The sequence below is a fragment of the Curcuma longa genome, chromosome 11 (genome assembly GCF_044706935.1).
Source record: "Curcuma longa cultivar G26 ecotype Majalengka, Jawa Barat chromosome 11, ITB_CL_G26_1.1, whole genome shotgun sequence".
Lineage (NCBI taxonomy): Eukaryota > Viridiplantae > Streptophyta > Magnoliopsida > Zingiberales > Zingiberaceae > Curcuma > Curcuma longa.
The window spans coordinates 30,571,091-30,598,077 of record NC_133871.1 but is presented as its reverse complement, the minus strand read 5'-3'; the positions used below and the strand labels follow the sequence as shown (position 1 = coordinate 30,598,077).

At 35.0% G+C, this 26,987-nt stretch overlaps 4 protein-coding genes across 6 annotated transcripts; 2 read left to right on the top strand and 2 right to left on the bottom strand.

Moving 5' to 3' along the window:
* Positions 1–1,492: 1,492 nt before the first annotated feature.
* Positions 1,493–4,862, top strand: LOC141840315 (uncharacterized). Its single transcript, XM_074728257.1, has 7 exons — positions 1,493–1,823; positions 3,112–3,204; positions 3,528–3,672; positions 3,771–3,881; positions 4,109–4,191; positions 4,272–4,329; positions 4,594–4,862. The coding sequence occupies exons 1-7, from the start codon at positions 1,527–1,529 to the stop codon at positions 4,671–4,673; spliced, it is 867 nt and encodes a 288-aa protein (XP_074584358.1). The 5' UTR covers positions 1,493–1,526; the 3' UTR covers positions 4,674–4,862.
* Positions 4,863–5,127: 265 nt separating this feature from the next.
* Positions 5,128–10,908, bottom strand: LOC141839252 (phospholipid-transporting ATPase 1-like). 2 transcript variants are annotated; one of them, XM_074726960.1, is made up of 7 exons: positions 9,350–10,908; positions 8,956–9,265; positions 7,183–7,894; positions 6,976–7,099; positions 6,650–6,869; positions 5,679–6,137; positions 5,128–5,553 (listed from the first exon to the last, which is right to left on the bottom strand). In XM_074726960.1, exons 1-7 carry the CDS (start codon positions 10,869–10,871, stop codon positions 5,337–5,339), a joined length of 3,564 nt encoding a protein of 1,187 aa, XP_074583061.1. In that variant the 5' UTR covers positions 10,872–10,908; the 3' UTR covers positions 5,128–5,336. The 2 variants fall into 2 exon arrangements, with proteins under 2 accessions (XP_074583061.1, XP_074583062.1); XM_074726961.1 differs by having other exon boundaries at positions 8,956–9,262.
* Positions 10,909–16,425: 5,517 nt separating this feature from the next.
* On the top strand, positions 16,426–16,941 carry LOC141837558 (uncharacterized). Its single transcript, XM_074724938.1, has one exon. It carries the CDS (start codon positions 16,426–16,428, stop codon positions 16,939–16,941), a length of 516 nt encoding a protein of 171 aa, XP_074581039.1.
* Positions 16,942–18,007: 1,066 nt separating this feature from the next.
* Positions 18,008–26,562, bottom strand: LOC141839976 (mediator of RNA polymerase II transcription subunit 27). Of its 2 annotated transcripts, XR_012602722.1 has the most exons (8): positions 26,226–26,562; positions 24,952–25,117; positions 22,897–23,359; positions 21,251–21,310; positions 21,042–21,110; positions 19,956–19,999; positions 19,660–19,876; positions 18,008–18,352 (listed from the first exon to the last, which is right to left on the bottom strand). XR_012602722.1 is itself a non-coding variant. In XM_074727847.1 (7 exons), the coding sequence occupies exons 1-7, from the start codon at positions 26,533–26,535 to the stop codon at positions 19,714–19,716; spliced, it is 1,275 nt and encodes a 424-aa protein (XP_074583948.1). In that variant the 5' UTR covers positions 26,536–26,562; the 3' UTR covers positions 19,513–19,713. The 2 variants fall into 2 exon arrangements, 1 of the variants encoding a protein (XP_074583948.1); XM_074727847.1 differs by lacking the exon at positions 18,008–18,352 and having other exon boundaries at positions 19,513–19,876.
* Positions 26,563–26,987: the final 425 nt, after the last annotated feature.

Genomic DNA, 26,987 nt, shown 5'->3' with positions numbered 1-26,987 from the left:
GCCGATCAAAACCTAGCTGCGTTTGTGGACTTATTTCATTTTTTTTTCATCAAATTCAAATAATTAATTAATTAATATATAATAATTTTTATAACATATATTATAATTAAATTATATATTAAGTAAATAAATGTTTAACCTTTAATAATTAAACAATAAGTTTTAAAAAAATAAACTTCAACTTGTGATCAATATCACACAGTTAAATTCTTACTTATTCTTTGTTTATTTTGATTAATATATTTTTATATGTCTAAATTTTAAATTAGTAGGGATTAAATCCACGTATATTTTACACACTAATAAATTTAAACTAATTGTTGGTGTTTACATGTCAATCCAAATAATAGAACTGAATAACGATTAAATTTAAATAAAATATAAATCGAATATCAAACAATATAAATTATTGGTAATTCAAATTCCACCATATTATTCGATATATTTGCTATGTGGGGAATAATTTGAAAGATCACATTTACTAAAGAGCATGAATATTATATGTCCTCTTGAAATATCATTGAATTGATTAGTATGGGACAGACTTACTAAAATGGACAAGAGTCGAATCTCGACAAAGTTAAAGCAATGTCCTCCCCATAGTGGTCAATTATAGTTTCACGATTTATCTCTTTACAAATAATTGTGGGGTTATTGTAGCTTCTCGATTTACCTCATCACAGATGGTCATGGGAGGCGATCGTGTGGAGCTGTTGAAGTAACTGATTCTACCTTTTGCTAAAATGAATATTATATGTTACCTGGGGAGCATGGTTGAGTTGGTTAATGCAAAGAGACTTGTTGAATAGGCAAGGGTCGAATCTCAACGAAGTCAAGATGATGACATCTCCCGTAGTAGTCAACTGAACTTTTCGATTTACTTTCTCACGGATTGTCAAACGGTGTGGGACCGTTGAAGTGATTGATTCCATTTTTTGTTGAAATAAATATTATAAGTTGCCAAGGGGGCATAGTTGAATTGATTACTGCGGGGCAGACTTATATAAGTAATGATCGAATCTCGATAAAACTGAGACAATGATCTCCCTCGTAGTGGCAATATTATGTAAATCAACCTTTAAATTTACCTCTAAAATCAATGGAATAAAGCTTGGATATCTAAATTATTAAGAAATCTATAAGAATCTTTTGAATGGAAGATCCAAGCACCATATGCTTTACCTCTAATAAAATTATATTAGTAAGTTATTTTTAAAAAGCTTGATTTATTTTTCTTTTTAATCAAACCATTATTTGCTTATAAATCAAATAGGTATAAGTAAATTATTTAACTACATTCATTTTTGTTTACTAATTCTTTGTCAAATAAAATATTCATTTTAGGAAGTTACTTGTGAATTTAAAAAGTTGGAGGTGTATTTTGAAAATTGTTAAGGGTGCGATTTAACAAATTTTTCCATTTTTATTTCTCTATTTTGTTTTTGAAGAATAAAATAAATAAATAACAACGTTCGCCCTAGTTAGACAATTTCCCACCCGCCCCGCCTGCCCGCCGCCGAGCAGAGATGGTTCGGCCCTACGCAGTGAAGGGGAGAAAGCTCAAGAGAAGGAGAGTCGAAGAACCAGCGCCGCCTGAGGAGGAGAAGGTAGAAGATGCCTCCGACGATGGAGAAAGGGAAGGCGATCAAGCTGCTTTTGAGACTGGAGTCGAGGTAGAGGAGAACGAGGACGAGAGGCGGACGGAGGAAGCTTTGGACAAGATTCCTGTCCTCCCGATCACTGGACCTGTTGACAGAGCCAAGCGGCCGGGGGTCATATTCGTCCTCGAAAAGGCTTGTCTGGAGGTCGGAAAAGTCGGAAAGGTACGCCAGTTAGTTTTTTTTCCCCTGCGTGATCGAACGCTACGTCGTCAGCGTGTAAGATTCGAGACGAATTGTCATGTACGTGCTGAATGATGGATAGGAGTTTGCAATTTTATTTCGCTGTAAAATTGTATATTCGAGCTTATTCTTGTTGGATTCGAGCAGATTCATGAGTTTGTTATTGTGAAAGAGGAACTGATCATGTGATCGCGTAGGCTCACTTGCTGTTTTCTCTTCCACCTACACATGTCTTTACACAAACAGGCCGTGATCACGCAGGCTCACATGCTGTCTTCTCTCCCACCTAGGCATGTCTTGACACAATTTTTTTTGCAAGAGTTTGTATGCTAGATCACATTTCTTTACACAAACTGATTACAAGAGTTTGTATGCTAGGACTTGTGACTCTCTAGATTTACATGTTCACAGTTAGACAGCAGATTGTATTGCATGGATGTTCATCGATCACTCCAGGGTTTGTACTCTTAAATGAAATTAGTTTGGTAGGTACTCCATCTGGCTTATTACAGGAAAAATTACTCACCATGCAAGTAGTTGAAACTTAGCAAATACTAGATCCTAAGGAAAACAATAAAATCCACATTAATGTTACCTATTAAGGCGACAAGTGTGTATGAAAGATAACTAGAAGGAATCTAGTTTACAGTGTACTGGTTTACCAGGGAACGTAAGCTCAAAGTTCAGTGTGTGTGTGAGAGAGAGAAAGCAAAATTGATGAGCAAAAGCAATTCTAGATTTATCATCTTTGAATTTCAAAACAAATACTAATGCTTTAACTGATAACAAGAATAAAATTATATTGAGAACGTGCCATTATGAAAAAAAATTTAAGGAAGTTGCCAAAACATGATGAAGGATATGAATAAAGTAATGCAGATAGAAATAAAATTAATTATGAAAACTAGGAATCATTGAATATGCTGATTTCTTTTTAGGTGTGGCCTCTTGCCACCCATGTATAATTATAAGTTCCACGTCATTACATCATTTAGGTTCTCTTTCTATTTCCAGCGTCATGTGGCGTGGGAATTTACTCTCTATTTTTGTCTGAAACAACCATGGGTGGATTAGCATAGTTTAATTGAAGGCAAACAATTTTCTTACACACTAATTAGATTGGTTTACCTCTTTTCTCCTTCCACAAAAAGTTAGTATGATTTTTCTATACAAAGTTATGAAATAAAAGAATTGCATCACATATGTCTTCTATTAAGCAGCCATTGTGTCTCTTACTCTGTTTGCCTAAGAAACTTTTGCTTGTATACAGAATTTCCAAATTCTGAACTCAGATGACCATACAAATTATTTGAAGAAGCAGAATCGCAACCCTGCTGATTATAGGCCAGACATCATTCACCAGGTTAGTTGATTTGATTGTTAGATGTTTCTGCATTTCTTTTCCAGTTTCGGATTTCTTCATATTTTGCCATGAATATTCTTGTCTTATTGACTCTTATATCATCGTTTGACTGATTTTTCCCACATGAATGTGCTTAAAACTATGTTGAATTATATTGGCTTCTTGTGGTTCATGAAATCTTTCACAATTTGTGGACTCACCCAATCCTAAATCAAAAATTCTAGCCATCTAGCAGTCATGAAATGGCTATTTACATTAGAAGTTCTCCTTGAAGAGTTTGTGGTTGTACTTGAAAATTGACATGCAGACATACTCTTATTCAGGCCCTTCTTGCAATATTTGATAGTCCCTTAGCTAAGGCCGGTAGGTTGCAAGCTGTTTATGTGAAAACAGAGAAAGGAGTTCTTTTTGAAATTAAAGCACATGTTCGCATACCGAGGACCTTCAAGCGCTTCTGTGGTCTTATGTGTAAGTGCATAGATCTTCCTTTGTGTTGCTTCCAATCTTTGTATATTTGATTCCATTAGTATAATTGTTGAAGTACTTGCATCCTGTGACTGCTGCAGCACAATTGTTACAAAAGTTAAGCATAACAGCTGTTGGGAAGCGTGAGAAACTTCTTAACGTTATAAAAAACCCAGTGACTCGTCACTTGCCCGTCAATTCCCAGAAAATAGGTGATAATTTTTTCCTAATTTTTTTCCTTTTAAAATCCTTGTGTAAATAGAAGGGGAGCTTTGGTGCAACAGTAAAATTGTTGTCATGTGACCTAAAAGTCACGGGTATAATAAATCCTTCCCTGAGACCTCGCATTGACGGGAGTTTCGAGCATTGAGCCATCCTTTTTTTAAAAAAAAAATCCTTATGTAACTGCTTCTTGATTGTTAATTTCTCGATTTTGCAGGACTCTCTTATAGTTCAGACAAGCTGGTTAACTTATCCAATTATGTTGCTGCTGCTAGTGATGATGCTCCGCTTGTTTTTGTGGTATTTATTGAAACACGATATTTTCTTAATTCTCTGGTCGAGCCTTTTATCATCGAACGACTGACAATATAACTTTTCAGGTTGGTGCAATGGCTCATGGAGTGATCAGTAAGGAATACATTGATGATTTTGTATCCAGTAAGCCTCTTGTCGATCAACTATATTGTTTGCAACATTATGTGATTTATTTCAAGCTTCTTGTCAATCAACACATTGATGCACTATTATTTTAATATGTCAAATTGTTGCATCAAGGGGGAATAATAAACGATTGTTCCAGTAACCTATTGTTCCATATGAACAATTAATTTTGAATTGTAACTTAAATGTTTTTAGGTCATTAACCTTGATTGGGCCATCGCCTGTGGCTGCTAAAAACTATTGTTGCTTTGTGTTTTTCAGTATCAGAATACCCCTTGAGCGCGGCATGCTGTTTGAACAGGATTTGCAGTGCATTTGAGCAAAAGTGGAAGATCACATAAAAACGTTACATGATAGTTTTATTCTCATTCGCCTTGATTGGCGACTTGTTCTGTAATTTCAATTAGCAAGCTAGCAACTGCTGAAGGTTTCACCACTTTTTGTATGATAAGAGCTATTACATGTTGCATGGTACGATGATTTCTTGATAACAAGAGTATTTATCAAATTATTCATCAAACAAAAATCAAAGGTGAAAAACTCGTGACAATTTATTTTGTTGCTAGAAAGAGTTCTTCGCGTTGAAGTCGTGTGAGCAATGCAACAGGAATTCTATTGTTTCAAACAATCAGATTGTAGAGTTTTGCAGAATACCAACAGTGGTGGACAATATTTTCAATTCTACTTGATCTTTGCAAAAAATAATAGATACGCAGGTCGTCATATGCTGAAAAAAAAACACACAGTAGTAACGAATGCTCTATTTTTACACTTGACATAAGAACTCACAAGAAAAGGGAAAGCCCCTCTTAGGGTGTATTGATGCACTGCACGTATTCTGCAATGCCATTTAGTTTAATCTCTTTTGAAAGAAGGAAAAAAAGTTACTTTGGCTAAATGATAAGCAAACTGTCGGCGAGAAAGACGACTGTTAGCTGAAAGAATAGACTAATATACATAATAAACAAAGGAGAACTAGAAGAGAAAAAAATTTGTTGAGCACATCATAACTGAGGTGTTGAGAATCTGTTCATTTGAATTTCCAGAGTAGTTGCTGCATTTGTTCTCCGAAACTTGTCCATCTCTCTAGCAATTTGAATGTCACTCGGCATTAAGTACTCTTTCAATACCTTCACTGAAAAATGGGGAAGCATCCCTGCTACTATTATGCCGAGTAAGCACAACCAAAATAATCCTGTCCCCATTATCTTGAAGATGGCCCTGCCATGGAAATTAAGCCAAAGTTAAGCATTCTGCATTCATAAAAGAAACTACTGCCTTCTACCTACAATTTACTTATAGTGCACTAGAATTTTGTGTAATTGTATCAAAATGCAAAGGCATACCAGTAACCAGGTAGCGTCCAAATGCAGTCAATTATGATGACACATATAAGTGTTGCGACAATGCAGCCCCATACAGCTACATGAGTGATCCAGTACCACCGAAACACATCCGTGGCCAAGTGAATGTTTACAAGAATAACCACAGCAAGGGTCCACAAGTCTCCGAGGCTGGATCCATCAACGGTACTGTGCCTGTATGCAAGATATGGGATATAGAATGTGGCAACACTTTGCCAAACTGCATCCATCATGGTGAGGGTAAATAACTTCAGGTTGTATCTTTCATCCCTCTGACCTGAGCTATAGAGTTGGGGATACTTCATCAATGTCTTCCTGCTAAGATCTTTGTCGAGGATTCCAACAACTATTGTGGGAAGAGCAGTGTAAACTATGGAATATAAGACGGTGCTCCACTCTGTTATTGCAGTTGTCAAGGTATAAGCAGTGTATAGCACATACCTGTGTCCAGAAGCCATCTGTTAGGTATAGTATACAAATGATGTAGAACAATATATTATGGTGAGCAAACAGCACAATGATAGCTAGGATAAAAAACATGATGATGTTTCATTCCACACCTAGAAATAAAGCAACTATTAGGTCGTTAAACTGATATTTTGTTTTTTTTCCACTAGCAATTTTTCATTTTGTCCTATATTTTAATTATTATTTTGGGCTCATTCAAATTTTCACCTTTGGCAGTTATTTTATTGAAAGAAGTTATGCATACTGTCCACATTTCTTGCTTGGCAGGGATGGAACAGCATGGTTCAAGAGGGTAAGAAATCTATCAAAGTTTGAAAACTCTTTGAAAGATACTTTTATAATTTCTTTTTTATGGATATGATCGGACTTGCTAGTTGCATCATTTTGCTAAAAATATTAAGTCAAAAGGTAAAATTTCAATAAGAAAAAGAAAAACGATTAATCAAGTCTATATCGGATGAGTGGAAGTGCTGAGAAATATTTACCAGAATAAGATGAAGACAAATACAGCATTTCTGTAGAAGTTGTACAAGATCATGTAAGTCATTCTCTGGTAATTCCAATGTCCATGGACCAACAAAAGAGGCACTAAGAATCTAAACTGTCCCATGGCAAAATCCGATGCCATAACAGCTTGTCTTCCCTCTTGGCCACTTATTCCAATGCCAACATCAGCCGTTTGGATCATAGAGACATCATTTGCACCTGATATCATACAATTGTAAGTTTGCCATGAGTCGATATTAAATTTTGTTAATCTTGTTATCCAAATTATAGACAAGAAAAAACAGATATCTATGAGAAACTTTACCATCTCCTATTGCAAGGGTCATGTCATCTGTTCGACTCTTTATAAGAGAAACAATTCCAGCCTTCTGCAATGGAGCCACACGGCAGCACAAAACCACATCACATGCTGTGGCCACCTTAAACAACTGCACCAGTGAGAATAAACAACATGAATCACATAAAAGCTTTGGAAAGAACTTTAACTAGTCGAGAGAATCTGTGGTCTTACCTCTTCTTCTAATTTTGTCTTCAAAATGTAGACAAGGCTAATACCATCAATGATCAAAGCCATTGGAACTCCATTAGATCCTGTGCCTGTTAATGTATTTTCAAAAGGGTCAGGTGATATTGCTGCAAATTTTCTGTTCATGGCAACTGCATCTTGTAGACTTTTTCTACAAGATTCTTCGGAACTGCTGTTTATCACAATCTGAGTCATTTCATTCGTTAGAAGTTTGCAAGAAAATCCAATAGAAATGGCAGTCTCTTGCTTATCCCCTGTCAAAACCCAGACTTTGATGCCTGCTTGTCTCATAGATTCTATGGCTTCTGGTACACCCTCTTGCAGCTTATCCTCAATTCCAGAAGCTCCCAAAATGTGGAGCTCTCTTTCAACATTAGAAGCAATAGCTCGTAGTAATTTTGCCCTGCCCATCAATGATGTATTTGCATTCTCATAGGCAGACTGCCACTCTTCATACTCCTTCCTACTTAATTCACGCATGCCCACAACAAGTGTCCTCAGCCCCAAAGATGAATATGCCTGAAGGTCTGCCTTAGTTGCATCAATCATGCTCAAATCCACCTTATTCTGGATAATCCCAAACATAGAATTGTCTGCACCTTTCACAAACAGATTTATTGTCTTATCAGGGCCACATACTATAACCGACATCCTCTTCCTATCACTATCAAACTCGTGAAGGCCCAAAACATCGTATCTGCATCCAAAATATGAGAAGTTAACGTATCTTCAGAAAGATAATGAGTATTTGAAAATGTCATCAGCATACAACTAATGCAAGAAAAGGTTTAGTCTTGAAAGTTAAACACTTCACCTTCCATACTTTAAGATCAGTTTGATGAGAAGTTTTCAAACCTGTTTTCAAGTTTTGTGATGCATATGATGTCTGATGAGAAGTTTCAACCTGTTTTCAAGTTTTGTGATGCATAGATTGATACTCAGAAGACTTCAATCCATGTTCCAGTCAGCAAAAAGGTTTAAAAATCATGTCACTGATGACATTAGATTTTAGCATTTTTTTAATCTCTGCCAATAGGAATTTAGTGGCGTAAATTCTCTCAGGAAATGGAAAATTGTGGGACACCTAGTTAAAATACAACTAGATTTCTCTTTAGAGGTTTGGTGTACTACAGAAAACTGCTCCTAGTTTCTTTTTCTGAATTGTGTATTATGATATTTTCTGTCCCTGGAACATTAGCTAAATTCAGTATTTATCACTATAGTGAATTTTATTAGTAGTGATTCCAGACAACCAAACAAACATAAACAAATTAAATGATTAGAAGATAACTAGTATGTTGATACAATAGTAATCCCATAAGAAGAAAACTAGCTGAGCCAAAAAAGATCACTTGAAAATGGTAGAACCCCATTACAACTGCAGCATGTAACATTAAAAACCCTTGAAGATATGAACTAATCAACCTGAAGTAATAATTCTATCATCAGTTCTTTTAAGTAGGCAAGATTGTTGTTTTATCAGCCGTTGTAGTAGGCAAGATATGAATCCACTACATGTCTTGCTGTTTTATCAGCCAGTGTGGTAGGCAAGATTGCATCTTTTTTTGACAACAAGAACCAGAACAGAGAAAAAAAAGTTAAGCATAGTTACAACTTAAGGTATATGATAGTATTTTTAAATTTCACAATGCAAAGTGAACAAGGGATCATGTTATTCTCAGCTAATGCTGTAGATGCGTACTCATCCAAGTTTGCAAAGATTAGCAATTCATTCACACAAAAATGGTAGAAGAGTACCTTTGTCTATTTCCCAGGACATCAATAATTATGTGGCCAGAAGTGCGCTCAATAAGCACAAACCCATATGAAGCAGCCGCATAAGCAAGTGCCTGTTCGTCTGGAGATTCACCTTGATAATCTATCAACTTCTGTTTAGGGTCTGCTGTATCCACAACCAATGGGACAATAGTATTGCAGCATGCCAAAGCAAGGAAGAACTCTCGAGCTCGCTTTCCTTGCTCAGTGTCTCCTTTGTTTTTCAGTAATCTAACTAATTCAGGATCTGTCTTAACTGACATCTTTGGCTTCAAAATCTGATTGCCAGCTGCTACAAAAAAGACACTTAGATTATATCAGTCACACTGTAGTACGAAAATCACAAATTCACAAGTTATGAAAATAGCCATCCTACCTAAGATATAATGTGCTTCACTATTCTCACGAAAGGATATTCTCCCGCCACTGTAATCTACCCCCCGAATGCTAGCGCATTGAAACTCCATCTTGTTCTCTGTCAAAGTTCCCGTCTTGTCTGAGAACACATACTTGATCTGCCCAAGGTCCTCATTTATGTTCAGAGCCCTACACTGAAATCTAGAGTTTGAGCTCTCATCGTACAAATTGGCATCGCGGACCATGAAATAGGCCTGCCCAAGCCTGACCAATTCCATTGATATGTAGAGCGAAATTGGAATCATGATCTGGAATACAATCACCGACATCAGGAACGCAAAGAAGACCTGCATGCCAATCCCAGAGTAGTTGTATTTCTTGTCATCCCCATCAGAATAATCCCTCTTCCTAAAGAATTGTGCCAAATCCAAACCATCAGAATGGTTTCCCAACCAAATCCCGTTGCAGATGGCCACTACCGAGCACAGCGCAATCAAGATGGCAGAGAGCAGCAGAGTCTCCCTGTTCATTCGGGTCTCCAGTCTGCTACGCTTCGAGGGCGCCCCTGAGCCATTGAGCATGACCTTGGTCTCGCTTCCGGTGTACACAGCGACCCCGATCACCCACGCCGTGTTCTTGAGCTCGCATCCTCGGAGGATAATGTTAGCCGGACCAAGCGATACCCGCTTGCGGTCGACTTCCATATTGCCGAGAAACCCGTAGATGTTACGGTTGGGATGCTCGCAGCGGATGAAGCCTGCAGAGTCGACCGGGTGGTCTTCGCCGGGAGGGCGGGACATGGTCTCCTGCTTGGCGTAGCGCGTTTTGAGGTTGGACTCACCGTCGAGGTTGATGGTCTGGATGTAGGCAACTCCGGTGGGGTCGCTGGTGGCGAGGAGGACCATGTCACAGGGGATGCTCTCGTTGGCGAGCACCTTGAGGACCTCGCCGACGCGGATCTCCTTCCATCTCTTGGAGAGGAATCGGACGGATTGAGGGTCGAGCACCGAGGCAGCGCGGTTGTTCTCGATGCGGTCAGATCGGTGGCGGCGCCAGTCCTCGTAGGCGTCCTTGACGGCGGTGACGAGGAGAACGAAGGCAAGGGGGAGAGCGGAGGCCCCGCGGCCGAAGACAGCAAGCTGGGGGAGCTGGTTGAGGACGACAATGGCGAGGAAGTAGATGTAGGACAGGCGGCGGAACTGCTCGAAGAGGTTGCGGGGGAGGAAGGTAATGGGGGAGTACTTGGCGGTGCGGATGGAGTTCCTAGGGAGCTCGAATCGGGGGTCGGACCCGCCGGGGTCGCCGATGAAGACGATGCGGGAGTTGGACTCCGCAAGCTCGCGCTGCGAGCCAGCGAGGCGTTCCGTCTCGGTGCGGGAGAGGTGGCGGACGTGAGCAGGGTTGGGGAATCCGTCGCGGGAGGCTGCGGAGGCGGAGGATTTTCTCCGGTGGTGGCGGCCGGAGGAAGGGAGAGGAGCAAGAGACCGTTCCTCTTCCTCTTCCTCTTCCTCCCGTGAAATGGTTAAGCCCTCGCCGGCCATCCTCGCTCCTCCTCCTCCTTCTCGATTCAACCTTTTAGAGCGAGATCGGAATCGCTAAAAGTATTTAACACGAGAAGAAGCAGACTTCGTCTTCTTCGGCGGAGGAGCTACAAAGTCAATGCCGATGGGCTGAAGCAAGATCGCGGAGGTTTTTTTTTCTATAAAAGGTTTTTAATTTTTTTTTATTTCATTTAAAAGACAATAAAGATTAAATGTGGTGCTAAATGATTAAATTACGGTTCGTTAATGATCGCTCATTCGTTCGTTATTATAAAGGGCGGAGAAGGCAAAGTTTCGGAGAGGATTAGGTAACAAGTAGTTTTATAAGAGTAATTAAGAGAACAAATAGAAGAGTAATTACTTAATTAATTAATTAATCGGTGGTTTCTGGAGAGTAATTAATAATTTTGCTAATTTTAGGGTTTACAATTACAGGGAGAAAAAAAAGGAAATAGAGGAGAGGGAGTGGCGTGCAGTTTCTGGAAGGATTCTGGGACAGTTCAGGACAGGAAGGAGGGGAAATGATAAAAGAAGAGAGAGGTGTTCTAGTTGATGAATTTGAAACTAATTTTTTATTTAATTTTTTAAAATAATAATTTATATATATTTAAAACTTAATCTTTAAAATATTCAACGATAACGTCTCGAAATAGTAGCATTTCAAATTTCAAAATTAACAAATTTTTTCATAGGCGATGTTTAAAAATAGTAGCACTTCAAATTTCGAAACTAACGAATTTTTTCGTAGTCACTGTTACGTCACATGTGAACTTGACACATCATCCGAGTGTCATGTAAGCATTGTCACATCATCCGATGTATAAATTTAAACTCCTCAATGTTCTTACCAACAAAGCACCCATTGCGCGTGCGTGCGTGCGAGCATCTTCTCGCCCATGAAAAGAGAGTGCATGAGCTTTTGTGTTAACTCCATTAATACAACAATATTAAAAAAGAAAGAAAAGTCTATTGAATTTTTTCAAGATGAGACTATTCTCCATACACTTGTGTAACATAAATTAACAATTAATATTATTCTAGATTAATTTTTAATAATTAATTTTCCATTTATTTTTAATTAGTTTTGAGTAACTTAATAATCTAAATCTATCTACGTGAAATATAAATTTTGATTTTGAAGTGAATTTCGACTTTCATTGATTGATGATATCCCAATTTTTTACAAAATCATATTGATTTAAGACTTCAATCTCCAACATATGCATTGTTACTTTTTAGAATTTTGCATATATTTAAAAAAAAATTAGATTTGAGTGGATGTTATCTTTTTGGATTAGTAGAGTTATTAGGTTTATAAATCTAGAGATCGTGTTAATCTTTTAATTTAAAATTTATTGTTTTTGTTCCACAAATGAAAGACGTGAACATGTGCAAGGAATAAATTTTGCAAGACATTTGAAACATTAAATTCCAAGATGTGTTGATATTTTATATATATCCCTGGATATGCGCCCTTAGTATTAGCGACTATTTGGTCAGAAATCGATACGCACCACTGTCGGCCAGCCAAATTACGTCGAATTCCAGTCACAATTTGGTTGAAATTTAATATCGGCCAACTAACAGCGCGTTGATCGTGCCCGAGCCAGCGGCCGACGGTGGCTAGACAGCACGGCGAGGACGGCAGCAACGGCAGGGGTCGGGGACGGAACATTGTGCATTTCCACATTTGGACGGTCAGATCTAACGCGCGATTGCGTGATGGACGATGGATCGCATGGCGCTCACGAACGCGTACGAAAAAGTCACGCAGAATATCAAACTCGTATATATATATATAGCGAAATGTTTTTTCTCAATTCACGTATCGAATAAATTTAAAATACAACCCTACGTGCACTAAAAAAACGACTTTTAAAATATTTGATAATACTTATTTTTATTATAAATAAAGAAGCCCTCTTAAATATCATTTTTATATTATAAAAATATTTTTATTCTAATAGCATTATATCAATATTGATCAATATTAAAATAATTAGAATTTGCTCCATATGAAAGTATAGGTAATCTAAAAAAATTGCTACTAATTAAATAATATCAAAACTTAATCAATTTAATGAAATATTACTCCATTTCATGAAAATTCAATGGATCGAATAATAGATTTGGAATCAAGATTTTGACAAATCAATTAAATTAGTTTGTTAGAATGAAATAATTTCCTGGAAGATTCGAAGTCCAAGTCAAGTCAAAAGGAGGAAGCCACGCCCGCGGTGGCTTTGGGTCAATTCTAAATCTTGGCCAGTTCCGTCAAATCATTTGGCCCAAATCGACACGCTTTCCTCGTTCAATGCAACAAATTAATACTATCCACCACGACGTCGCATCATGTAGTTGTTAAGCAATTCGATGTCTAAAATAACAACGATAGTTTTTCGATTTACTTCTTCGGCCAATCCAAATGTCCAGCATCCTTTGATTATGACAATCATTGTCCCGGGGACAATACTCTCCACCACGATGTCACATCAAGTAGTTGTTAAGCAACTCAATGTTTAAAATAATTTAGGTAAAAAGTAAAAGGGCATTGTATTTTTTTTAATCATAAAAAATTATTTTTTATCTTCCCATATAATTATTATATTTCTATTATCGTAATATCTTATAATTTAATTAATTAAATGTATTATTGTATAATTATTATAATATAAATATTATATGAACAAATTGAATCGATATTATAACAACTATAAAATTGTAACTGCTATAATAATTATAGGAGTTATGATTTTATCGTTAGTACAACATGAATAAAAGTTTCATAACTGCTATAACATAAATGATAAGTGAATAAGATTGAATTCGCATTATAACAATTACGAAATCGTAAATACTACAATATGAATATTTTTTAATAGGTTAAATATACATTGTAGCAACTACAAATTTATAAATGCTACAACGTAAATATTTTTGAATAAGTTAAGTATGTTTTACACTAGCTATGAAATCACAACTGTTACAACATAAATATTTTTAAATAAATTAAATATATTTTATATTAGTTACGGAATCATAATTATTATAATATATATAGCAACTACACAATTATAATTACTATAATACGTAATTAACTTGAACTAATAGTATTTTAACCCGTTGAATTGTTTGTAAACTGAGAGAGGAAAAATGTTCTAAAATTAGGAGTTGTTTATTTATTGCAATCAAATCGAAATGGTTTAGAAAACACGCAGTTGACCATTAAAAATTTCTTGTCCACACCTTCAAAATCAATGTTTTTTTAATAAAAATGCTTGAAATAATTTCTAAATTTAAAAACATCTAATTCATAATTTAATAACTGAAATAGGAGATACTCCTATGTGCTTCGGTATATTTTAGAAGAAAGATATATTTTCACGTTATGAATAAAAAAGAAAAAAAGAAACATATTATTATATATATATATATATATAGTCCATCATAAATTAAGACTCAATGTATATTTAAGTTTACTAATTTACCTCGAAATCATTAAAATTACTTTTTATTACATTCTTATAAAAATTCATAACTTTCTATAGGATTATACATAGAATAATTGGATATTTATAAAATATAAAAATATATATATATATAATAAGAAGGTAAATCTTGATGACTTGACTGAACAACCTTTTTCACACGTGGGAGAGATTTTATTGTCTAAGAGATTATTTTTTAAAAAATGGATTTTTATTTTCTTGTGATAATCTATTATTTGAATATCAACCGTAAAATATGTTAAATCATAAAGAACTGCTTTTCCCACCCCCTTATACCGCACACCCCCTCCCACTCCCTCTCTCTCTCCTATTATAATGACATTTCTATCCTTTTTCTTTTTATTTGTTTATTTTTTAATTTCTTTAATTTTTATTTAGTTTTGTTTTTAAATTAATTTTATTTAAAAATAGCTCTCATATATTTTTAATTTTATTTAATTTTATTTTTTAATTAATTTAATTTATTATTTTTTTCATCAATACGATATTTTTTTCAATTTTATTTAATTTTTATTTAATTTTATTTTTTAAACAATTTTGTTTATTATTTTTTATCAATACTTTATTTTTAGAATTTTATATAAATTTTATTTAGTTAATCATAAATCATGGGTTCCAGGTGGACAGGAATATTTCTACGTTTAAGTCAAATGCCTATATTTTTTATTGATCTTTTTTTTTTGTCATGAAAATAATGTAGGCAAATTTCTTAAATATTCCTTTTTCTTTTAATGTCTATTTATATTTTTAAAATTAAATGATTAAAAGAGTGAAGAATAACCATTTAATGGGCTTCTAAATGGGCCCGAAACAATTGCGACCCAATCTCATGAGGCCCACCAAATACTTCCCGAGCAAAATTTCCACTGCATTTTCTTATGAGGGATTCAGTTTAGCATATGGGTGTAATCGAACTGCACCGAGTCAAACAATAAGAGGCTCGAGCTCGAACTTGGTTCATTTTTTCTAAGTTTGAGTTTGATTCAAGCTTTAATTTTTAAGCTCGAGTTCGGCTCGTAATGAAATTAAATAGTTCGAGAACGGTTCAAGCTCGATTCGAAAATGATTCGTTTTAAAGTTAAACGAGTTTAGTTCAAGCTCGGTTCGAAAATAGCTCATTTAAAAATTAAATGAGCTTAGTCAGCACTCCACTTTTCTCCATAAACTTGGTTGGTCTCTTTTATAAACATCACACGCTGGCTGTTTAATTCGGTCTAGTCAACTCAACAGAACGAGAGCAAATCTTTTAAGTGTGCTTAATTATATACATAATATTAAATAAATAAATAAATATTTTAATATATTTGAACATATAGATATTCAATTGGTTAATATTTTTATAAATATCCACAAATAAAATCCATAAATCATGTTCAGTAATAATATTCTTATCAGATTGTAAATAGATAAAGAAGTTCTCATAATGAATAAAATTTACTAAGATTTTAATATTAAAAATTTGCCATCAACAATGACACTTCAACAAACTAAATTCAAGTCAAATTTAAGCGCAAAGTTTGTTTTAGCTCATTTACAATTCTAATTCCAACCGAAAGAGACGACTTTCAATCGGTTCGACCAAGAGCGAGCTGATCGTATCAGCTCGACCCTGATCAGGGTTTATAAACTACATAAGTTCTTGACACAACCGTTTATCGATCCCAAATAAAGAAAATGACTCGACAACTTCCCAATCAATCAATGAGCAGCAAGTGCCTTGTTACTTACACACTGAACAAACTCCATTTACTTGTGAAGTCTTAGTCAACGAGTCGCGAGTCAACGGGTCAATGAGTCAACGAGTCAACTCGTTCTTGTCTCTTTCTTCATGTTTTCTATAAGGAAAGTGAGAAAAAAAGATCATCTGCAAGACTACTTCTGACGTGCAAGCAAATATCAGAGAAAGTTCTGCATACCTTCTCTCAAATTTGTTAATTCGATAATTAACTGCCATTTATTTACGTGACGTGAGCCAGATCTTTGGAGTTTGTATAAATAGCTGATCAGAACCCTGTTCGTCCACTGCAACCACTCACACTTCGATCATGCAGCACCTTCTTCACCTCACGAGCCGTCTCTTTGATGCATTATTGCATTGCCGTTTTGAAATCTCCAGCTTTTTGCTGAGGAGGTGCATGCAGCTCGCCGGAGTAGCTAAGCAGCCGGAGCTGGTTGTCTCGTGCAGTACTTCTGGCAGCAGGAAGCAGCGTCGGAATGTCGACGCGACGAGCGACTATGACGCGGAGGTGGTTATGAGGAGGCTTGGCTTGTGGAATTACTCCGGTGAGGAGGACGGCTGCGGCCTCATGGAGGAGGCCTGCCGCCTGTTGCAGGAGAAAGACGCGAGTGCGGAGGAGCTGGAGGAGGCTTTTGCGGTGTTCGACGGGAATGGCGACGGGAAGGTGGGTGCGGAGGAGCTGATGGGGGTGATGGAGAGGTTGGGGTTGGAAGAGGGGGCGAGGCTGGAGGAGTGCGAGAGGATGATCGCGGTTTACGATGAAGACGGTGACGGCGCGATCAGTTTCAGGGAGTTCGAGAACATGCTGATGAACTCTTCCTAGTTTAATTTGTTGCTAAATATCCTTTAATTTCAGTGTTCGTGTTTGACTAAAACAAGGTGTTTTTTTAGTGTTGTTTGAATGTTTCGAACGATCCTTTGCACTAGTTTCTAAGTTTGGGATTTGAAACAAGTTTGATAAAATTTATGATCAGGTTAGTGATTAGTTAAATTACTGCATGCTGCTCGACCACACCCTCCCGCGGGTTCCAACAGGTAGAACTTCTTCTTTGCACGCGCGTTGATTTTGTCAATGGTAGTTACTGACAGTTTTATGTCAAAGTTGCAATTATCAGAAATGATCGAACCTTCAAATCAAACGGTTCGATAGAGATATTCGCGGTCGAGATGTTCTCGTGACTTGAGTGTACCGTCTTAAGTGCATTCCTATTCGAGAATGTTTCATCTCGAGATGTTTTCAATCAGAGATGTTTCCAAAATGAGTGCATGACTACAATTTGTGTAATTTCTCTGAAGATATTTTAGATTAGGGATGTTCGTAAAATGAGTGCTCGTAAAGTAAGTGTACGGTTGAAATCCTATATGATCTTTTCAGAGATGTTTTCAATTTGGAATATTCTCAAAGTAAATGTACGGATCGATAAAATCTCTGATATTCTCAATCAAGAATGTTCTTAAAGTGAGTACATAATACAATTAGGTCAAGCTTCATCTTGTACATGATCGTGAACCAATTAGTTCGTTGAATTTGGAATGCATCCAATGATGATATATATGTAGTCGTAGCTTTCTATAAATGATATTTTAATCTTTAGATTTTAAATTCTTCTGGAATAATTGTGATATTATATAAAAACACTCAACAGATTAATTCGTATTTGTAACTCAGAATTTATCTTTTTAAATTAAATAGTAGCAAATTCTTCTTAAAATTCTCAAAAAGATCCTTAGCATAACTTTTAGTCTAAATTAATATTTTTGGTCCATTAAAAATACCTTAGATGGCAAATTTTAATTTAAAAATAGTTCTTCTCAATTAAAAAATATATAATCTTCTTAAAAATTTTCAACAAACATCCATTATCCATAAAGACGTTTTTACAAAAATATTATGCAAAAGAGAAGATATGCTTGCCATTCAATGTTCATAGATCAATGAACAGAGAGAGGGATTTACCGAACGTCTAGGTCATGTTAAGCCCACTCTCCTCTGTCATGGAAACTACATTGAGCAACAACTACTAAGAGTTGCCACACGAAAAGGAAATGACATCTTTGATCTCACCTCAACAAACTGATACTCAAAGAATTGTTTGGAGAGAGGAAAAAACACTAGTTAAATCTGACTTCCCTCTTCCTATCGGTTGGTTCAGCTTATGTGCCTTCAAGAAGCCTATGGATGACTTGATATCGTCTCCTCGAAGATGTTGATATAGATTTGGCCAGCATTTATCCTGTTGCCAAAAGAACATAGTAAAAGGAATTATCAATTTAGTACAGTTGGTTGAAGTGCTGTGTTAACATAAATGATTGAAAAATAAGTAGGTAGCTGGACATTAGTTAGAAGAATAAAGTTTGCATTGCCTACAACAACCTACTCCTGGAAATTTAACATGGTCTGTTAGTGACGAATAATCATTCCGAGCAAGTCAATACAGAAAATTAGAAACATTACTTAGAAGATATAGGTAGGGAGAACAAAACAGTATGCCATCCTGGGAGAAGCTCAATCCTAAGATTAGTTTGTGTGAGAAAGAGCTAAGACAGTAAAATAGCCAATTAGCCATAAGCCTACTGCTCTGCAAAGGATCTTATTGATGTCAATTAAGTGAAGAATACAGGAATCTACAAGGGATTTATTGATGTCGACACAGGGATCCACACTAGATTTGTTCCAAGTTTGAACAAGTCTATTTAGGTATAAAATTATTTTCCCTATAATATTTAAATTCATTGGATTTTTCTTTTTTGGGGTTGGAGTCTCTAAAAGGGACCATAATCCCCCAACCATTAGTTTAATAATGTTCCTCTCTTCGTAAGTTTTGTTCTCAGTCAGTGTGAGATTTTTGTTCCAGTGCTACTTCAACTATGATCTTGATTTTGATATATCTTATCTAGACCTATGAAATTCTCATTGTATGGTCATGCTTACTATCATAAGTTAAAATGAACCGTGTTGGGCTTTGACATTTCTAAATTTCTTTCTGCATTCCCCCTATCACTTAAGCATTGAAGGAGCACTCCCAATCTTCACCCTCCCAAGGTAAGTCCAATGTTCACCATCCCAAGGTAAGTTGGACCTCCCTTGCACAAAGAACTTCTAAACCCAAACAGTCTATCAACAATACCGTTAAAATTGATTGACTCACTACTTATAATATCCCCAAAGCTACAGCTCTTACAACAGGAACCAATCTAATCGGGTGGCGGTGGTAGAGTCTGTGTGTGTGGCAGCGGTGGCGTGGGGAGGTGCAAACCAACAGACCCAAACCCAACATATTGATGTTGTCATGGGCAGAATTTGAACAAAGTACTTCCGTTCTAATATTATGTGTAAGTTAAATGACTAACCACTTATCCTAAAAGCTGAGTCATGGGTCAAACCAAAGTAATCTGTCAATACAACACCCATAAATAAACAGTAGAAAATAAATGGGAAACTGTATACCAATCTGTTATCGTGCTTGAGTTTCTACAACTGCAAAAGATCCAAAATAAAAAACATGTACAGATATAAAAGGACAGTCTCCAAAATGCTTACCAGTATAGCACTATTTTAGGACATTTTAAGCTGACAACAATAGCGTTAATTTCATCAGAATTCATCAGCAGAACACCCAATATGATAAGCAGAAACAGAATCTGGAGCCAATTTCATTTGGCTAGAATTGGATACAGAAATTTCCCAAAAGGCACGGTGAACAGGAGGCAAAAGCAAAGCTAGTGACTTGTCCATCCTTAAAAGACGACCACATTTACTGTGCATAAAAAAATATCAGTTAATTTCTGAAACTACTAATACGATATTGGATAGTATAAAAAATATCATTGTATTACCTGCATGTTTTTGAAAATAATGTTTGATGGCTGCAGATCCAACGCTGCAAGAAATATAATGCTAAATATGAAAGAACCCTTGACCCATTAAGCATATGGTCATAACAACAAATCAACCTAATGAAACTACATAATCCACAATGCATTTGAGATTGATATCACCTTAATATTCAATTAGCTTTGCATTGAGAAGAAGATGATTAATTTAATTTATCTTTGAATTAATGAAAATCTAAGAATAAATAAAATAAGAGAATATTTTTTTCTAAAAAATATTGTTTTCGAAAATGTAAAAGGAGAACTAAAATGGTTCACCCAATATTAAAACTAAAGTAATTGAAAAAAAAAAACATATCATATATATGATGAATCAAAAAATAATCAACAAAATGATAAAAGAGATTAAAAATTTATACAGTAATCTTGATAGATAAAAAATTTACATATCAAACTTTGAAATGTTGCATCAGGAAGAACATTTTGCTTATTGGTCAGCTTAGATAATGTGTACCTTTTGCATTTTTCTCATTGATTAGGCGGGGCATATCAATTATACAATCTTTTTGAATTGTTTAAATTGATTTTCTTAATAACAACCTAAACTAGCTTAGTTTTAGGTTATTTTAGCAAGGCCTATATGAAACAGCATAGGCACCCACACCATTCTGTGTATTACAGTTACCTTGTCTTGTACCATTTTCATGCAATCCTAAATCAAGGTTATAATGCATGTGATGTTATCACCAGGAGAATAGCTAAAGGATGAAAACACATCCTTGATGGAGTCTGGATACGAAAGAGGCAGATACAGACAGTCTTATAAAAAAATTAAGGCCTTATCTATTTTCAATTTGCAGCTTTCAGAAAATAAAATAAATTCTTTAAAAATTTAAAATATATTTATCACATCATTCACCTCTAATAAATTTAAATGTGTTAAGAAAATAACTTAACAAATATTTATTTTAATTTTTATTTTCTAAAAGAAATTTTTTAAAACAAACAAGGCCTAAATGTGGCAGTGGCACTATTCTCATACTATGAAAGCTGCTATACCTAGACACCTACTAAGAGTGTTAGACATACCAGAAGTAGAGTAAGTGAATGATTACTTTCTACACTGAGAAAGTACTGCAATGCTCTATCAGCATTCTCCTGCATAGGAACAAAGAAGTTGAATGCATAATATATTTGTTAACACTTAACAGAACTGAAGGAGTTGACACATCTCACTCTGCCAACTGAATTTTAAAGTTAATTAAGCACAAGAAAAAATCAATCTATGGAAAACTTACAGTGACATGTCTAAACACATGATGTACTGATACACCCCTTGAATGCATGTAGTTGCCACCCTAGAAAAGTTTAATCACAATTATTACAGCAGAAAAAAATGAAAGAGAAGAGATGATTACTGGAAATGTCAATCGCATGCATGTTTGATATGGTTGAATTGATTAGAAACAGGTCTCCTAATAAATATTGATCCATGAGCACTACGTAAATTATGGCAATCATTGAACCAAAATTTAATCAATTAAAAAGTAGTGAGAGCGCTATCATAGTGATTAAGGCTGGATTTGGCATAGTAGTTAAGTGTTTGTTAACCTAAATCCCAAAATTGATTGAAGAAGCAATCTTACAATCTATATTGAATGGTAAAAATATATTTAGAAATCAGTTTTTGCTTTAAAATAAAAAATGACAGTATATCAAAATAGAGTAATGATAGATAGCATGAAAATTGTAGCATGAATGTAGCATGACACACTCAATGCATGGATGTGAGTTCCACTGCATGTCAATGGGATCCACTTGCATTGAGTGTGTCATGCTACATTCATGCTACAATTTTTCATGCTATCTATCATTACTCTTATAATTAAAATAAACATGGTCAATTAAAACTTAAAATAAATTATACATTTACACATCATTTTTATTTTTTTATTAATTTGAAATATAAAATAATATTTTATGTAATATCACCATTTAAAAAAATATTTCTTTCATTGAATTATGATCTTTTCATTATATTAAATAATAATTTTTTTGTCCAAATTAGTGTTCACCTATATGTTAAAATGCTTTTAGCCAATTATTTATTTAAAATATTCAATCATTAATATAATATTTTAAATTTTCATATAATATTAACTTTTTATTTATTCAATAGGATAATGATTGCAATATTCGTAATGCTTTATTATCATAATATATTTTAAAGATTAAACTAATCATAATGATATTACTTAGTTATTTGAATTATTATTTTGACGAGTTATTCTTATAATATTACATATTAAATAATAACATTTTATTTATTAAATTGTATTTTAAAATGTTTTCTAATTTTATTTTAATATCATTTAATGTATCATTAACATATAAATAATAATTTAAACTTGATTATTCTGTATTATTTAAATATTATTTAAACATTTTCTTTTAAATAATAAAAATATTGTGTTATACTATATTTTAAAATTATATTTATAGTAGTTAATTTATTTTTTTTATATCAAAAAATTGCTTAGGAAAAGAAACATTGGAAAGCAATTTAGAAATGCAGTGCTTTGAGTAAAAACATTTTGAACATGAGTTCACTTCACTTCTTAATCAACTCTCAAAATGCTTTTGAAGGCCGAAACACTTTGGAAAATCACTCTCTAAACCAAGCTTAAATAAAGATGGTCAGCAATATAATATTCAACTTGATTAATTTGTCCTATATAGAAAAACCTGAACAAAAATTAAGTCTGTAGAAAAGTAAAAATTAACTACAGTTACCAAATGATTTCCAACTAAGGAAACTGTACTTCAAGGGAAATTAGATTGATGAGAAAAAAAGAGCAGAAAGGTCTCTTGAGGGGAGTCTGAGAGAAGAGATAAGCAAAAAATTAAACTTAATTGATAATGTTAAACAGCCCGTTAATTGTACCTCATCAGTAGAAAAAAATGCCAGGGCATCAGGGGTTACGGATCCTGCAGGATGCAATGATACCACAGCTCTGAAGATAAAAGGAACCAGCAACTCAATCACAGCAGCTTGATCTACTGCGGCAAGATTAGATACCCCAGCACTTGTGTAGCTTGAGTGATTCAAACTCTGATTCTTAAATGAGTCTGAATTTTCACTTACAATAGAGGACAATGAAGAAGCTCTTTTTGACCAATCTAGACGCTGATAAGTGAAGATTCTTATATTTGGGAACTCACACTCCAAATCTTTGAGAACGTCAGATAATGACATCTTTTCCCTATGGTCATCTTTTCGATTCCTGACAGAACCTTGGGAGTCTAACCATTTTTTGGCATTTCCAGGCTCTCCATCTCCTGATATTTCATCTTCTAGGTGAGGGAAAAATCGCTTTTTCTGATCAGTGAATGCCTTGAGAGCTAATCTGGAAATAATTAATGAATCATAAGATTTCTACTGGCATTCCCATTTTAACTATTAAAGGACTCAATAGATTTTTTACTCCAAAAATTTCTAAGAACCCTTACATTAAGAGCAAATCCCAGTTATCATGGATAAAACAGTCTGGATGAAACAGTAGCTTCTTGTTACATCACATGAATAAGAAGGAAGTTGTGGGACTCTAAGCTACCCCTTTTGTCTAACTTGTATGACTCTAAGAAGGGTGTGAGGATAAACCATGTGGACCAAGAAGGAAAATCAACCTGTATTCCTCATAGTAGCCATAAGAATTATCTGAATTATCACACTTGAAAACCGGCAGCAGGAGCAGCCACAGCATTGAGAAACCATGATGAAAACTGGGCAACAAAGGACAAGGAAAATGGTACAGAAAGTTTCCATTGGAAGATATTCATCTCAGAGATTGGTCTGAGAAAGCATAAGAATGATCCATGCATAGCTTAAAATCTAGTTTCATATTCATATCAACTGAAATAGGTAGTAAAATATTCTGACACATTGAAACTAGTGTTGAAACAAGAGAGCAGGTCGGCTACGGTAAAAGTAGTGTTGAAACAAAGGACGACCAAATGGAAGCTATTGTAAGGAAGGCATGACAATGATATAGTAAATAGGAAACTCTAGCTATTGTAAGGTGGCAAATTATCTGGTGTTTCCTCCTTTTCTCCTTCCTCTTCCTCTTTCCCTCCTTTGTTCTCCTCTTTATCTTTCTCTTCCTCCTCTCCTTTTTCATTCACATCATCATCTTTCTCTTCTTCCTCCCCTTCTTCATTCTCACCTTCATTTCCTCTTCCTCCCCCCTTCCACCAATACGAATAATGGAACTTTTTCATAGCTTCAACAAAGTAGGTAGGGCTAGGCTATACCGTTTCCAACATCTGCTAAAATTTCTGAGCGTTGAAGTAATTGTTGGGACAATACATGGTAGGGCAATGAATTATTCAACTGCTGATCTTTTCATCAGAAGTTCCACAATAAGCTATCAGAATTTAAAATGACCGGACAATGTTCAGTCATTTAAATTCATGATCTTTTATATTATATCAACTATGGCCCAGATACAAGCCAATTCAAATGTTTACCAGGTCAAATCTTTTAACAAAACGGGGAACAATACCCTGCCAGAATATCAAGATACTGAAACTCATTCATATATTTTATCCGTAGTTTGCTACACTAGAAATATTGTGTATTGGTAAGACATCCTACAACCAAACAAGTATCTTGAAATAGCATGCACCAGAGTAGTAAATTGCATTGAAAACCAATAGCAAAAGAAGATCTAGGACAATTTTGATGTAACAAGACTAGTATGTTGACAATCATATTCATATCTAAGGAACAAAAGAAGTAGAGAAAATGACTAACTTTTATATTTTTAAATTAAAAATCTGAATTGTTAATGGTAAAAAATAGTAACCTACATGAAGCTTGAACTTGACAAAGATGAAGAGCCAAAATAAAAGTTAAAATCAAAATTTATGAAAAGAAAATAAGTACTAGAATCATTGAGAAAATACTTCATTGTAAACTAACATTGCAATTAAATCCTACCTAGTCCTATCAACAGCCGATGCACCAGCCTGTCCTGCAAGTTGTCGTTTCCATGCATATGCAACAACTGCACCATCTGGGCAAACAAGGGGCATGTGCAATCCCCAAGAATTACCTCGTAGCTTGGTAGACCCATTCAATACCCCAGAAGCTTCCAGTTGGTTTCCTAAGAGTGGAAGAGAATACAAATTAATTTATATTGAAAAGTGTTTGAAATAATGGAAATACTTGTTCAGCAATGTTAAAAAATGTAATACACTTTATACTTACTATAGCTAGACAAGTTGAAGCACAGAGTCGAAAGTACATTGAGTGTGAGGAGACAAATCATTTGTAGCTAAGAGATCTGATTATTACCAGTGTGTACTCTTGCACAACATTCAATATAAGGATAAGATCTATGTAACTGACCTCAAATAATTGGGACTAATAGAGCTTGATGATGATGCTGACAACAGATATCTTATAGTTTTCTGTCTCATTCTCAGAAGACTTCTGTTTATTTTCAAAACAGTAAATGTAGGACAAGTGGTACTACAAATCAAAATTAAACTAGCAAAATGCTTCAATAATAAGACAAACCTAGAGTTTGAAGCGTGATAGTTTTATTTTCATGACATTCACTCACAGAAGAGTGATATACTACTACTGTTAAATAACTCATATACCTGGTTAAAGCTTGAATTTTCTTTTGAATGCCGATTTCCTAGACAATATGCTGGATGGTTATAGTACTCTGAGTAGGTTCACAGTGATTTATGTATTTTGTTCCGAACCTATGGGCTAGGGATTCAACAATTAAATCAACAACAATGTGAGTTGACAGGTGCTTATATTTTGGGCCAACAACGATCCTTGACAGGTCAACCTACCAAAACCACGAAGCAACATCATAACCAAGAAACAAAAGAAATCAGATGTAACAATGAAAAAAAAATCAAGAACAAGATTCAAAGCCAATGAAAAAAACAGTTTTAATACAACAAAACAAGCAACCAGATAAAGATCGATAATAAGATTCAAATCCTAAGAAAAAAAATCAAACAGTTTGAATGCAACAAAAAAGTGACTAGATTAGAATCAAGAACAAGATTCAAACCCTAAGGAAGCAAAATTAAGCAATTTGAATTGTACTTGGCAGAATCGCGACCTTTATCGTAACTCGATCTCAGTAAATCATCAGTGCGAGATAAACCACGAAGCTCTACATGGATAATAAACTGGAAAAAAAAATCGAAGAAAGAGAATGGGGAGGGGAGGAGAGAAGAGATCACCGAGTCCGCGGAGATCGTTGAAGTGCTGGCGCATCGAGGTGTCCTCCTTGCGGAGAAGCTGGGCGACCCTGTCAATCGACTGCTGCGGATCGTCGGCCGATAACAGCAGCGCCTCCAGCAAGCGGTCGGCACCCAGCCGAATGTCGGCTATGATTCGGGCGGCGGAAGCCAGCCGCTCCATGGCCAGAGCCACCTGCTTCGGAGGAGCCTGCGAAGAAACTTCGCCATTCGATTCCATCAGATCCTGAGACTGAGCAGTCGCAACCGCCGTCGTCGCTGCGGTGATCGACTGCTGAAACTGCGCCATCATATCGCCCCTCCTACCTCGAGTACCCTTGAAAAGGCAGTAGTAATTCGCCACGGTAAATTTTTGGTCAATCGAGAAATAGCGAAAGCGAATATATTAAAATTAATATCATATAAAAAATATATAATTTAATAAAAAATACCTATATAAACGATGAGAAAAATCGAAAAAGCAAAGATATAATTTTCTTCATTTCATTTAATTATTATTATTTGATAAAAATATATTAAAATTAATATCATATAAAAAAATATAATTTAATAAAAATAAAAAAATATCTATAAACTACGATGAAAAAAAAAAGGTTCAAATTTATTTTTTTATTTTTTAAAATTGATTATGAAATAAAAAATAATTAATAGATATATATATATATTATTTAATTGAATATCGGATATGAATAATTTTTTCACACCATACTCATTAAAAAAAAATAGCTCTGTGTAATAATTCAT